A 12,806-nucleotide genomic window follows, 5' to 3' on the forward strand; every position below is an offset into this window, starting at 1 on the left:
ATGTCTGGACATTATATAACCTGGTGCATGGACACAAACAAAAAACACTGCGGCAAGTGGATTGTTGCTGCACTTATAGCTTTAGGCCAAAAGAATCAGAACAATCACAGTACAGTCCCTATCCATGTAGTAGATGCTGGGCACACAATGAAGATAAATCCACTAGTCCACAACAGCCAGGGTATTAGCCCCAATCGGTTGGATCCCCATATCAGGCTGGTTTGGTCATTGTCAACCAGATCATCACCATCTCTGTGGATAACTTTAATGGGGTTACAGGCTAAATGAACTGTCCCCAAAACATGTGCCACCCACAATCCCATCTTCTGTCGCAGAGCATTGCCGGTACGATTCTTACTAATATTGGGCAGATTACCGCAGTGATGATGATGATGCGCCAATCCGTTTACAAACTTTGGTGGCGACAACTTAGGGATGCAACGATTCCAAGGCGCTGAAAATAGAATTCACCCTTTAAATAATTTGCACCTTCCTCTGATGGACTTTTCAAATTTGGGAAGCACCTCTGTGGGTTATTCTAGGTATACAGGTTTCCTCCAGACTACATGCAAACACCCCGCAGAACCCAGTGTATATATATTTTGCTAACCCATTGTGTTTTTTTCTTTTTTATTCATTTCCACAGCGCACAGCCCCCCCTTTGCCTCCTATCTCCGATAGTTTATACCACTTTTCCCCTTTCTTTGCCAAATCTGTCACCACCTCTCCCCCCACACTGCTTACCCTCTCTATCTGCCCTTCCTCGCTCCTCCTATCAGGGTTCTGTACAATCTCAGATAACTCACACATAATTGCCAGTACAAAGTAATTAGCTTAGATCCCCCTCCATTCATCACAGGGTTTTGGCCTGGTTCTTGAAAGATAAAAATACATTAACACTCAATTAATTCCTTACATGTTAGTGACATGGACTGAATAACACTTCGCCTCTGCATAGTAAATGTGGAACGCACACTTTAATTATCCTTCTGCGCGGTGCAACCTGCGTAGCCACTTTTCTCTGTGAATCTCATTATATTACAACGCAAAAGGGAAAGTCCAGGAATTCTGAGGCATTTTTGGCTCATGGGCAAAGGGTTTTACAAGACATAAGATGGCATTTACTATGGCAGTAGCCTGTATTATTTACAGACGTTCTTACTCCCTATAGTCCCTACAGAAACACAACATATTAATTACTAACATGGTACAGATACAAAATTCAAGGTACAAGATGAGGACCCACCAGTTTTTTGCTGCATCTTTTGGTTTGTGTACCACCGGCATTTTACTGCACCATAGTATCAGCAGCAGTTACATAATTATTGTGCGTCCATTTTCGTAATGTAGAATCCAAAGAATTACTATCGTAATAAAGCTACCCCGTCTGAATCAGAGTTCATGCAATGTCGGACATGCATCTCAGAAAATATTATTATTATCCTTTATTTATATAGCGGCACAAGGGATCTGCAGCGCCCAATTACATAGTATGAATGTACATAAATGAGTAAGCAGTAACATTTATTGTAGATGTTCAGCAAAACGTAACCTATCCTCACAAATACCACTTCAATTATATATATATATATATATATACGTATATATATATATATATATACACACAGAGACACACACACGTACAGTTCAAATGCTTTCTACATATATACATGCACACCTAGTTACTTGGATCCATATACATGTTTCCCTAGTTTTATCCAATAAATTAAATTTAGTTGCCTTTGGAACATCAGAAAACAAAATTGAAAAAATGCAAAACTGAACCGTCCAAAAAGCGGCACTGCAATAATAATATATTGCACCTATAATGCATTGAGAATCTCCTTCGTGGCTCCTTATTCTGTGCACCGTACAATATAAAGACGCTTGCTTTCCCTCCTCCCAGCCACACAAACAAACAGCCAGATGCATTTCTTACAGTGAAACCGGGGAAAAAAAAATAACTGCAGATGGTTTGTTTTTATTTATTTTGCCATCCTATGGAACAGACAATTGATTTATTTTTACACCCACTTTCAGTCTGAATAAAGACACTGCAGAAATATAATTTTGCTTTTTCGCACTGCAGTATAAATAGCCATTCATTTGCTAATTTTAGACTTTCAGTACTAGTCAGCAGGATGTTTTTTATGGCGAAAGAGTTTCGTAAGCAAAACATTTATTCCGATAGGTGCAATGTCAAACTATTTTAGGGAAAACAATGGGATGGTTAAAAATATGTTTCGTCAAAGCGGAACTCTGATATAATGTATGCAAAACGAAAAAAACAAAACAAAAAAACAACAGCAGATCTACAGTCAAATAACAGAATTGTAATTTTTTTGTTTCTGAATTTTTTTTTCCCTACAAAATCACATCCGAGTAAGAGGTGATTATTTTGTAAATATTCTAAATATTTTGAAAATGATGTGTGATGTGAGAGGAATTTGAAATAATATCTTTGAAATTTTTTTTTATTTTAGAATTCCTGACTAAAAAAAAATTAGAGCAGCTTACAAACTGTGCGATATTAATTTAGTAATAAAAACACAGGGTGTTTAAAACCCAGCCTCTGTGAAAACAAGACGCACAATATAATGGAGGGCCGAGATTTATTGATCATAAAAGTGGAATTTGACAGCATGTTGGTGAAAGCAAACGAGTCTGCAATTCCTTATTGCGTTGTTTTTTTTTTTCTGTGCTCAAATAATATGTTCTTTTATTTTAAATATATATTTTCCGTTGATTATTAACATAATGTATGTGAAATATATTTTAGTCAATATAGTTTTTTTTTTTTATAATTTTGAACAAGTAATGTTTTATTTCCTAATCGATGATTTTTCCTTTTAATTTTTTTTTTTTTGCCCATGTAAATTATTATTATTATTTTAAAGATTTTACAAGCCAGATGGAATTATAAGAAGGTTATGAAATGTTTTTTATAAATTGATGATATTACAACTCAATAATTTTTTTTTTGTTTTACTGTCGCCTTCTGAGGTAGATGCTGTGCTCCCAAGAAGAGATAAGATCTTTGCTTGCAGATGCTCACCCTGTTGTTTAGTAAAGGGCAATAAATGGGCTTTGGGCTGGTTACCCAGTGAATGGGTTAATGGTCTAGAGGTCTTATTTATATGGACGTGATCTTTACACCATGTGCTGGGGAGGGGGTGTTGAAGATTTAGTTTATTTTCCTCTCTCTGTCTCTCCTTTCAGCTGATCTTCTTTCAGAACAAACTGTTAAACATTTAACTGATTAGTTTATTTGCAAAGGTAATTAGTGTCAGGCTGCTTTGGAAAAATAAACTCTTATGAAGATGGATAGAGGGGAGACGAGGGAGGGAAATCTACATCCCAAACATGGGATTTGTGCAAATCCTACACATTAATACACCCGAATAATCTTTTAATCCACCACCTTGTGCTTTCATTTTCCTACCCAGAAGACCGTAGTCTCTCTCTAAAGTCTGGTAATTAAGTGGTTAAGGCGCGATATCCTCTCTATAAGGGCTGCTTGCTGGTAATCGCTAGCAATGCAGAATTAATCCAGCCTGCTATGGGAAGGCTTTGTACCTATAAAGCAGAGGAGACACGACAACACTAAACCATTTATGGGTTACGAAACTTCCAACGGTACTATTTATTTATGTGGCGGTCTGGAAAAAAAGATGCCACCAATCGCTTTGCTCCATGGTATTTAAAGAAGTGTCATGTACGTTTTACATGTAAAGCCATCAGATGTGAATTCACAAAACAGGTTTTCTGCGCCGCTACGGTAGTACCATAAATAAGGTTGTAGTCCCAAGAGGCTAGAACGCTTGGAATGAGCCACGACAGTGCCACTTGGTTACATCTCGTAATGATTTGCAGGATACCACATGTGAAAGAACTGTCTGATCCACTATGGCCAAGGTAAAAGTTTACTGTGGTGGGGGCCGCAGACAAAAAAAAAACTTAACTCCTCAAATAATATTTTTTTTTTATTGGCGCTCATTTAAAAAAAAAAATACAAGATGGCCGACTGGCCTATAAGCGCTGCAGGATTGTGGTTAGAGAGAGTGCTCAGAAATTTACCAGATAAGAGGGTATAGTGAAGATTTTAACCTCTTTTATCTTGGGGTCAGTCACAAGGTAAACTAAAGGAATCCTATCTCTGTATAGAAGCTGAGGAAATGGTGGGGGGAGAGGAAGGCCTGTTTGTGTACACGCAACCAAAACAAGAAAGGTATTACAAATCACAGGTCTCCGCTTTGGGCAGCCCAGAATGCAGTTCCAGGAGCCTGGGGTGTCTACACAATAAACCAGTAACATCTCCGCTGTTTTCCGAACAAACTTGTTGCTTAATGTAATTAATCCGGAACACACAGAGCGGTTATTCTCAGTCCAGGTCTGAGCAGAAGAGAACATTTTTTTTTTTTGTGCCGGTTGGAAATTGGAATCATTAATTCAGTTTAAGCCATAAAGATGATTTATACGGCAGTGGGAGACAGTGAGAGCATCTTGTACACAGTCTGCATGTTGCAGCGTTAACCCTGCTCTGTCCTGAGGCCTGGAGAACACGGCATGAAATAACTATCCTACAATAGTGGAGGCCTACGTCGCTGGACGCCACCTCTAAAGTAGAACGATTCATAATAAAAGAGCTCAGCGGAAACCCCCGATCAGCTCAATTTAACTGTCAGTTAAAATGTACACCCCATTGCCTATAAAAATGTAACTGCCGTGCACTAAAATAGGCCCTGAATATATGAATGTATTACAACGTCACCACATACAGATGCGTCCTTATACACGTATCGTCTATTCGCCATCTGGCGTGAGTCGCCCGGCATGACTGAGAGGATCCGAGTGGAGTAGTGTACTGTACTTTTATTTAAATTATATGTCTTGGACGCGGCGCAGGGACGCAGCTAAAAGCTCTGCAGACTCTGGGCTGAGATACTGACCATACAGGATTCGGTTTTACACTCCTACAAAGCCGCCAATTACGCACAGCAGAACGATGAGTGAGGAAAAGCCACGCCCGCTGCATTTGCGGCACTTCTTATGCAGATTTGTTCCTACACAGATACCAGTTTCGCACATAATAATGATCAGCATAATCTAGGAATGTCGCTTTTTTTTCGGTACCAGCTAGGTAATGCAGACAAGACGCATATTTTCAGCGGGGGGAGGGGGCGTTCATCACGGCTGAGGTGCTCGGGACTTGGCGTTTGAGGGCGGTTTGTCATGTGTCTGAGTATACGCGCATGTACAGTCAACTTTAGGGATTAAAGACAAGTTTTAAGAGTGGCTGAGCTCAGATTACTATATGAGGGGGTATTCAATGCTTTCCAATACCTCCTGCTGCATCTTCGAAAAGCCGAATCTGCATTCGTGGAAATGAAATTTGGGAATTAGTGACCATTTCCGCTGAAAAAGACGTTGATTCTACGAAAGTTGGAAAAACAACATTGAGTGGACAGGGGTATGGTATATATACTGTATATATATATATATATATATATATATATACAGAGAGAGAGAGAGAGAGAGAGAGAAGCAAAACGGCACTCAGATGTTTAAGGAATGATGCGGTGCAGGGTCCAAGGGGGATAATGATAGACAGCACTTACCTATCCTGGGAACCAGGTTAGGAAACAGACCAGCACTCACGTAGTTTGAGTTGAAGAAAAAAAGGTGTATTTTCAAAACATTATACAAAGTGTAGTGCAGCAAGGCTGACCCAACAGCCGTTTCAACTGGATGCCTTCCACCCCAGACGAAAACTGGAAGGCATCCAGTTGAAACGGCTGTTGGGTCAGCCTTGCTGCACTACACTTTGTATAATGTTTTGAAAATCCACCTTTTTTTCTTCAACTCAAACTACGTGAGTGCTGGTCTGTTTCCTAACCTGGTTCCCAGGATAGGTAAGTGCTGTCTATATATATATAGACCTTGGAGGTGCGGCACTCATAGCTCCTTCATCGAATAACGTTACTGTATGCCAATTAAAGCATCAACATTTCAAATGTATTAATTTTTTTGTCAGGATACAACAAGTAAAACACAAATACCTTAATATATAGCTGAGTGCACCGTGCAAGACAGACTGGACTAGCCAGGACCTCGCATCCGCCCTTCCGCTGTCAGGCCGCTGACGTCATCATTGCTAGATGTCGCTGCGGCATGAACACCATCACCATGGAAACCAAATCAACAATACAAGAAACCGGAATATTGCCGCTAGTCATTGTATAAAAAATATACAAAAATTACAGAGATGAATACGAATAAATATATATGATCCATAAATGTAACACTCATAAAAGGACCTATAAAGCAGAACATAATAATTAGCGAAAAATAGACAGGGAAAATTGTTCATTTAAACCTTGCGGGGAAAGAACCCCCAGACGTTGTATCCAACCGTGCCTCTAGTTGGAGTAGTTGCCGAGCTCGATCTCCACCTCGTAATGTAGCTGGAACACAGTCTATCATTCGATATCGAAGGCTGGACAATGAGTGCTTATACTCAAGAAAATGTCGTGCGACCCGTTGGTATTATTTATTTATTAACAGTTTCTTATATAGCGCACACATATTCCACAGCGCTTTACAGAGAATATTGTAACATTCACATCAGTCCCTGCCCCAGTGGAGCTTACAATCTATGTTCCCTACCGCATGTACATACACACAGACATTCTAGGGATAATTTTTTTTGTTGGGAGCCAATAAGCCTACCAGTATATTTTTGGATTGTGGGAGGAAACCGGAGTACCCGGAGTAAACCCACGCAAGTACGGGGAGAATATACAAACTCCGCACAGTTAGACAGTTAGAGCCATGGTGGGAATCGAATCCATGACCTCAGTGCTGTGAGGCAGTAATGCTAACCATTACACCATCCATACTGCCCCAATATATATATATATATATATATATATATATGTATATAGTTATATATATATATATATATATATATACAGAGGTAGTGTTTCAAGTAAATGAAGACTGGAGGCGGCACTCTCAAAAAACCACAAACTTGTATTCAAAGCATAAAAAGCATAATGCAAAAAATCACAGCAAAAGTGGTGTCAGCATTGGCATGTCGACAGTTTCGAGGCTTACGCCCCTTCCTCAGGACTGCTGAACGTGCAACATAACAAAACGTAGCAACAAAACTAAAGTGCAGAGAACAATGAATCAGTGCTAAAGCAAGGTTTAAATTTAAACCTTGCTTTAGCACTGATTCATTGTTCTCTGCACTTTAGTTTTGTTGCTACGTTTTGTTATGTTGCACAGTCAGCAGTCCTGAGGAAGGGGCGTAAGCCTCGAAACTGTCGACATGCCAATGCTGACACCACTTTTGCTGTGATTTTTTGCATTATGCTTTTTATGCTTTGAATACAAGTTTGTGGTTTTTTGAGAGTGCCGCCTCCAGTCTTCATTTACTTGAAACACTACTACTATATCTACGTTGTGGAAGGCACCTCCCTGTTGCTAACTATTGTACCAAGTGCCGGTCGTCACCCACCGATGTATATATATACAGATTAGTGTCCTGAGACACAGAGGGGGCGGCACTCGAACGGATTTTGAAGACAAATAAAACACAGATCCACAATACTGTAAGATCACTACACTATTGTGGATCTGTGTTTTATTTGTTTTCAAAATCCGTTCGAGTGCCGCCCCCTCTGTGTCTCAGGACACTCATCTGTATACATTTACCTGGGAGGGCACCCCGGTGGCTGTTCTGGCTGTTTTTTCTGAGTGCCGGACCCAACCTCTGTATATATATATATATATATATATATATATATATATATATATATATATATATATATATATACATACATACATATGTTTAGTGTCCGTGAGTCTCCAAAACACTGCCATCTTATGGCAGAGAGCGAGACTACATCTGTTCTCACACATGCACAAACACAGAACGTAGCAGACTAGCTTTCGAAGCTTTTGCTTCGAGCGGGCTTACTAATATATATGTATGTATATATATATATATATAGTTTCTTATATAGCGCAGCATATTCTGTTGCGCTTTACATATACATACACACACACGATAGGCTTCTTCCTTTTACAATATGTATCTATTTATATGTCGTTGCTTTGTTTTTGCTCATCTATGTATTGTTAGGGGCTGCGGAACCCTTGTGGCGCCATATAAATAAACAATAATAATAATAATAATAATAATAATAATGTGCCTGTTAAATAAATGCACTCGGGAAAGTAACACCTGGAATCACCTGTGCGCAGAGATACGCACCTCCTGCGAAGCGACTGAATCACCTGTGCGCAGAGATACGCACCTCCTGCGAAGCGACTGAATCACCTGTGCGCAGAGATTCGCACCTCCTGCGAAGCGACTGTCCTCTATGTATTGTTAATAATAATATGCGCCTTGCCTGCTACTAATCACCGCCATCACTATACTAGATGCAAACGCTGTACCCCCACACCAGAGACCGTCCTCACCTACGTGAGATGGCCCCTTACTGCCCTGTGACACTTTTCTGGCAGGCGCAGTGCAAGTCCGCGCACGGTACACTCCGCAAAGAGCCGTAGGCTGCACTTCTCATCAGTCCATATCTATAGTATAATAATAATATCATCTATATATATATATATATATATATATATACACACACATAGATTGTGCATTTATATACTTCTATACACAGGTCACATCTGTCTCCTGAATACTGTCATTACTCACTCAAGGCTGAAGTAAGCATTTAATCACATGTAATGTCACTCTAACCATAGGGGGAGCACCATGTACCCCATGCCCCCTGTCCGCCCTCAGCCTTCCTTGTCAGGTTTCAAGCGTTAACCCTTTGCCTCCCTCCCCAGTGCATGCGGAGAGATGCTATCCAGACATGTGGTGGTCAGACCCTCTCTATCCCCCCTCCCCATACAGGATCCTTTTACACAGAAGAAGCTGCATTTTTCTGTAAAGAGTGAACTTTTTTTGACCCCCCTCAGTTCCCCCCCCCCCCCCCCCCCCCCCCCCCCCCACCCTTCATTTCTCACTGACACAGTCATGTACTCAATGTCTTTCATGGGGGAGAGAAGCCGGAGTGGGGAGGGGGCCTTGCTATATCACATCTTCCAGAAGATATATATCTCCCTCTGTGGGCTTCTGGGGATGCTCAGAGAGCGTCGCCCATGGTCCTACACTCCATCCTGTGAATCATTTTATGTTAAGCAGCGATTACCATCAGCAGGCTGCTGCAGCGTTTTCACACCTTCCCAGGGCGGAAAAGCCAAACAAACAATAAAGGCTCATTAAATCCATGTGTTGTCCACAGACGATTAGCACGCCATGCCGTACTGTACAGAATACCCATACCGCAAAGCCGCCTCAAGGGTTTATAAAGTAATCACTTGACGGGAAGACCTTGTTTCCCGAGACCCGGAAAGTTGATCCATCAACTGAGCCGAGACACTATTTAGGGGGAGATGTATCAAACCTTCTGAAGGTGTTGCCCATAGCAACCGATACGATTCTAGCTAGGATTTACCCTGCACATTTTTATAAAACAAATGGTCAACATATAGAAGGTTTGATAACTCTCCAGTTGACAGACCACTAGACATCAGTGATGTCACCTGAAATGACGTCACTAGTTCCTAATGAAGTGATGTCACTTGTTCTTAATATATTGCTATGCGGCATACTCAAAAATATTGTCCGCTGGATCATCTGGCGCTACGGGCAGCACGGATGGTGTAATGGTTAGCAATACTGCCACACAGCACTGAGGTCATGGGTTCCATTCCCACCATGGCCCTAACTGTGTGGAGTTTGTATATTCTCCCCATACTTGTGTGGGTTTCCTCCCACAATCCAAAAATATACAGGTAGGTTAATTGGCTCCCAACAAATTAACCCTAGAATGTCTGTGTGCATGTACATGTGGTAGGAAATATAGATTGTAAGCTCCACTGGGGCAGGGACTGATGTGAATGTTCAAATACTCTCTGTAAAGCGCTGCGGAATATGTGTGCGCTATATAAGAAACTGTTGATAAAGAAATTAAATAAATAAACTAGTGCACAGGTGACATCTCATCTTCGGGTCATGGAACCCTTCATGAAAAATGTATATTCTGGAAAATAATGCAGGATGGACTTCTAACCGAGGTCAGATTAATGCACACACTTGCCCAGCTCACTTTTACCATTATAGAGAGAAACGTCCAAGGATCCTTGGCAATACACAAAGATGCGCAAGTGCAGTAAAGTCTACATGCGGTTTGTTCCAGCTTGCCAGATGTAGCCGCATCCAGGGGGTTATTGGGACGCTGCTGTGCAAATTTGCTGAGCCCTGCGCTCAGACAGCCGCCCACCCAGACAGAGAAACCCCGCCCCTTGCAAGTCGGTGAAAGGCTTGAAAAATCGCACCAATTGGCGGCCAACTGAAAATCCATTTGCAACTCACTCACCATCTAAAAAAAATTCCAGTTTGTGCCTAACCCAGAACCTACTCTAAGGGGTAGATTGACTTAGATGGAAATTCTATTGAAGATGGGATAATTATGTTCTAGAAGGTGCTAAATAAATATAGTATCTGATTGGTTGATATAGGCAGATCTTCAATAGATCCTCCCATCTTAGTAAATTTAACTGTAACTGTGGGATAGGGACAGGCTGATTGAGGTTGGACCCCCCCCCCCCTCAAAAAAGCCTGGTCACGATTTTTCATAGCACTCCCAGAAAAACGTCCGCTTACCATCCCTAAACGGAGGCTTCCTGTGAATCAAACTGTGGCCGGGTTCCAAACATAAAAATTGCAGATTTTTGTCGCTGTTTGGCATCGTACATGCGTACTGTGATTTGCTATACAATAACATTTCTTAATACTCATATATCAATTATATTATTTTTTTTTAATTAAAATATGTTTTTTAATCGCTAGATGTTCGCCCAGCTCTTCACACACTTAGCAGTAAATGAAGATGATTGGCCGACATGTGCGATAATATTTAGAGGGTCCCACCATGCTCTCAGAAATCAGCAATTAATACCTGACATGGCCTGTTAAATAAGGGCACCCAGGCAGGCGTGACAGACAGGCCACTGGCATCTTACACTTGATCTACGGCTTATTAATGACTTTGCCTTGTCCCATTGTGTGGGCAAGAAACAAAAGCATTTCACCATTGAGTCAGCCAATCACTGGGTCCATAAAACTATCCCAGCTAGAAATGAGCCCTGAGAGGTGATAATTAGATCTTAACTGCAAGTCATATAATTCTGGATACCCCAAAGGGTCCTGGCCAGCTTTGCCTAAAAGGTGTCCCTGATTGATGTGCTGACAGCTCAGAGAGATTTATGCCCCGTGCCTGTCTGTGTACAGACATGTCAATGTCAGGACTTAATACGGACCCAGTGTGGACCCTACTGGTGGTCAGAAGTCACTCACAGAAGTGTCAGTGTCTACCAATACACACTGAGGTGTACATAGCCTCCTCAGCAATTACATTTATTACCCAGGTTACCATAAACCTTAGCTCCAGGGCTGCTTTAAAAAGTTCAGCAGGCCGTTAGTGGTGGGTCCATCTATAAAACACAAGCAGGGATTTGCAGCTGTATCTTAAATGCAGATTGTATACAAATTTTTTTTTATATGTGCACAGTTACATTTGATGCTGTTTTATTTTTGTGTTATGTTTTTGTATTTTTTGGGGGGTTTTGGCGGCCGAGTATAATATAAACAGCCAAAATAAGCGCACAAAGTGATTAGCACATGATGATAAGCATAAATGACTTAAAATTGGATTTGGCAGAGAAAAACAGGTCAGTAGCAAAATTCTATACAGTGAATGGAAATGTCAAAGACTTGAATCAACTATTGAACCAGAGAAAAACTACAAAGACTGTGGCTTGTGGAGCAACAATGTGTCAAGCCCCACAACAGGGGGGGTAATAATGTATAGCGTGAGTATTAGGGTTGCTGCCAAATGATAACTGGCCATGCTGAGTGTTATTTCTAGTTCCAGATTCTGGAAGGGGAATAAAACAGCTCTGTTAGGACTCAGCCTGGTGTCAGAGTCTGTGCCAGGTTTACAGAAGGATTTAGTGCTTTGGCCAATGCTGGGTCTTGGGTTAAGACTCACTCAGAGTAGGCTGAGACTTTCTACTACTCTTCCATGGTTTGGTACATGCGTCTAGATACAGCGGAAACCACAATATACTGGTACTCACTCAGTGTAAGGGCCAAAGTGGCTTCATCCAATCACCTTTGTTGGGTATAAGTCTCACCTCAACTGGAGATGGTTCCGACATTCCACGAGTACGTATTATAAGCCCCACCCACGCCGATTCCTTTACTTCAATCGATTTTCCAAAACTAAAGAAAAAATGTAACTGGATTAAAAATTAAATAACTAGGGGGTATAGTTACTAAAAAAAAGGCTGGTTTATAACGACATTTGACATGTTTTGGTAGATGTTGATCAATTGTAGATCAATGAGGAAAAAATGTTTTTGGTCAATGTTGGACTTGGGTTGAAACACATTTAGTAACATTTAAAATTAAGATAAAAATTCAGCCGTTAGTTAATGTGTGTTTAACCCTGGAAGTCCAGCAATAATTAAGATTGATTTCGATTGATTTTGAAATATATCAACAAAAATAAAAAAAGAAAGAAATAAAAATGACTGACATCGATATACCCTTAGGATGGCCATTCCAGGAGGTTAGAACTGCCAAAACAACCTCCTGCAGGTACAGTACTCAATAAATCAACACCAAAAAAGTCACAAGTGGGCTACGGGCAAATGGC

General features: G+C 40.8%; 1 protein-coding gene across 6 annotated transcripts in view; it reads right to left on the reverse strand.

Moving 5' to 3' along the window:
• The window catches only part of MEIS3 (Meis homeobox 3), a 166,160-nt gene that overhangs the window by 75,717 nt on the left and 77,637 nt on the right, over window positions 1–12,806 (reverse strand). For 4 of the 6 annotated variants that reach the window (XM_083159865.1, XM_083159858.1, XM_083159863.1 and 1 more), the window contains one exon: window positions 12,283–12,370. The exons of 1 other annotated variant lie outside the window; for it this stretch is intronic. In XM_083159865.1, coding sequence (XP_083015991.1) covers window positions 12,283–12,306 — 24 coding nt within the window. In that variant the 5' untranslated portion in view covers window positions 12,307–12,370. Of the gene's footprint in view, window positions 1–12,225; window positions 12,371–12,806 lie in introns of those variants that run through there. One more of the 6 variants, XM_083159861.1, reaches the window with a different exon arrangement.

This window comes from Crinia signifera, chromosome 9 (genome assembly GCF_055691185.1).
Source record: "Crinia signifera chromosome 9, ASM5569118v1, whole genome shotgun sequence".
Lineage (NCBI taxonomy): Eukaryota > Metazoa > Chordata > Amphibia > Anura > Myobatrachidae > Crinia > Crinia signifera.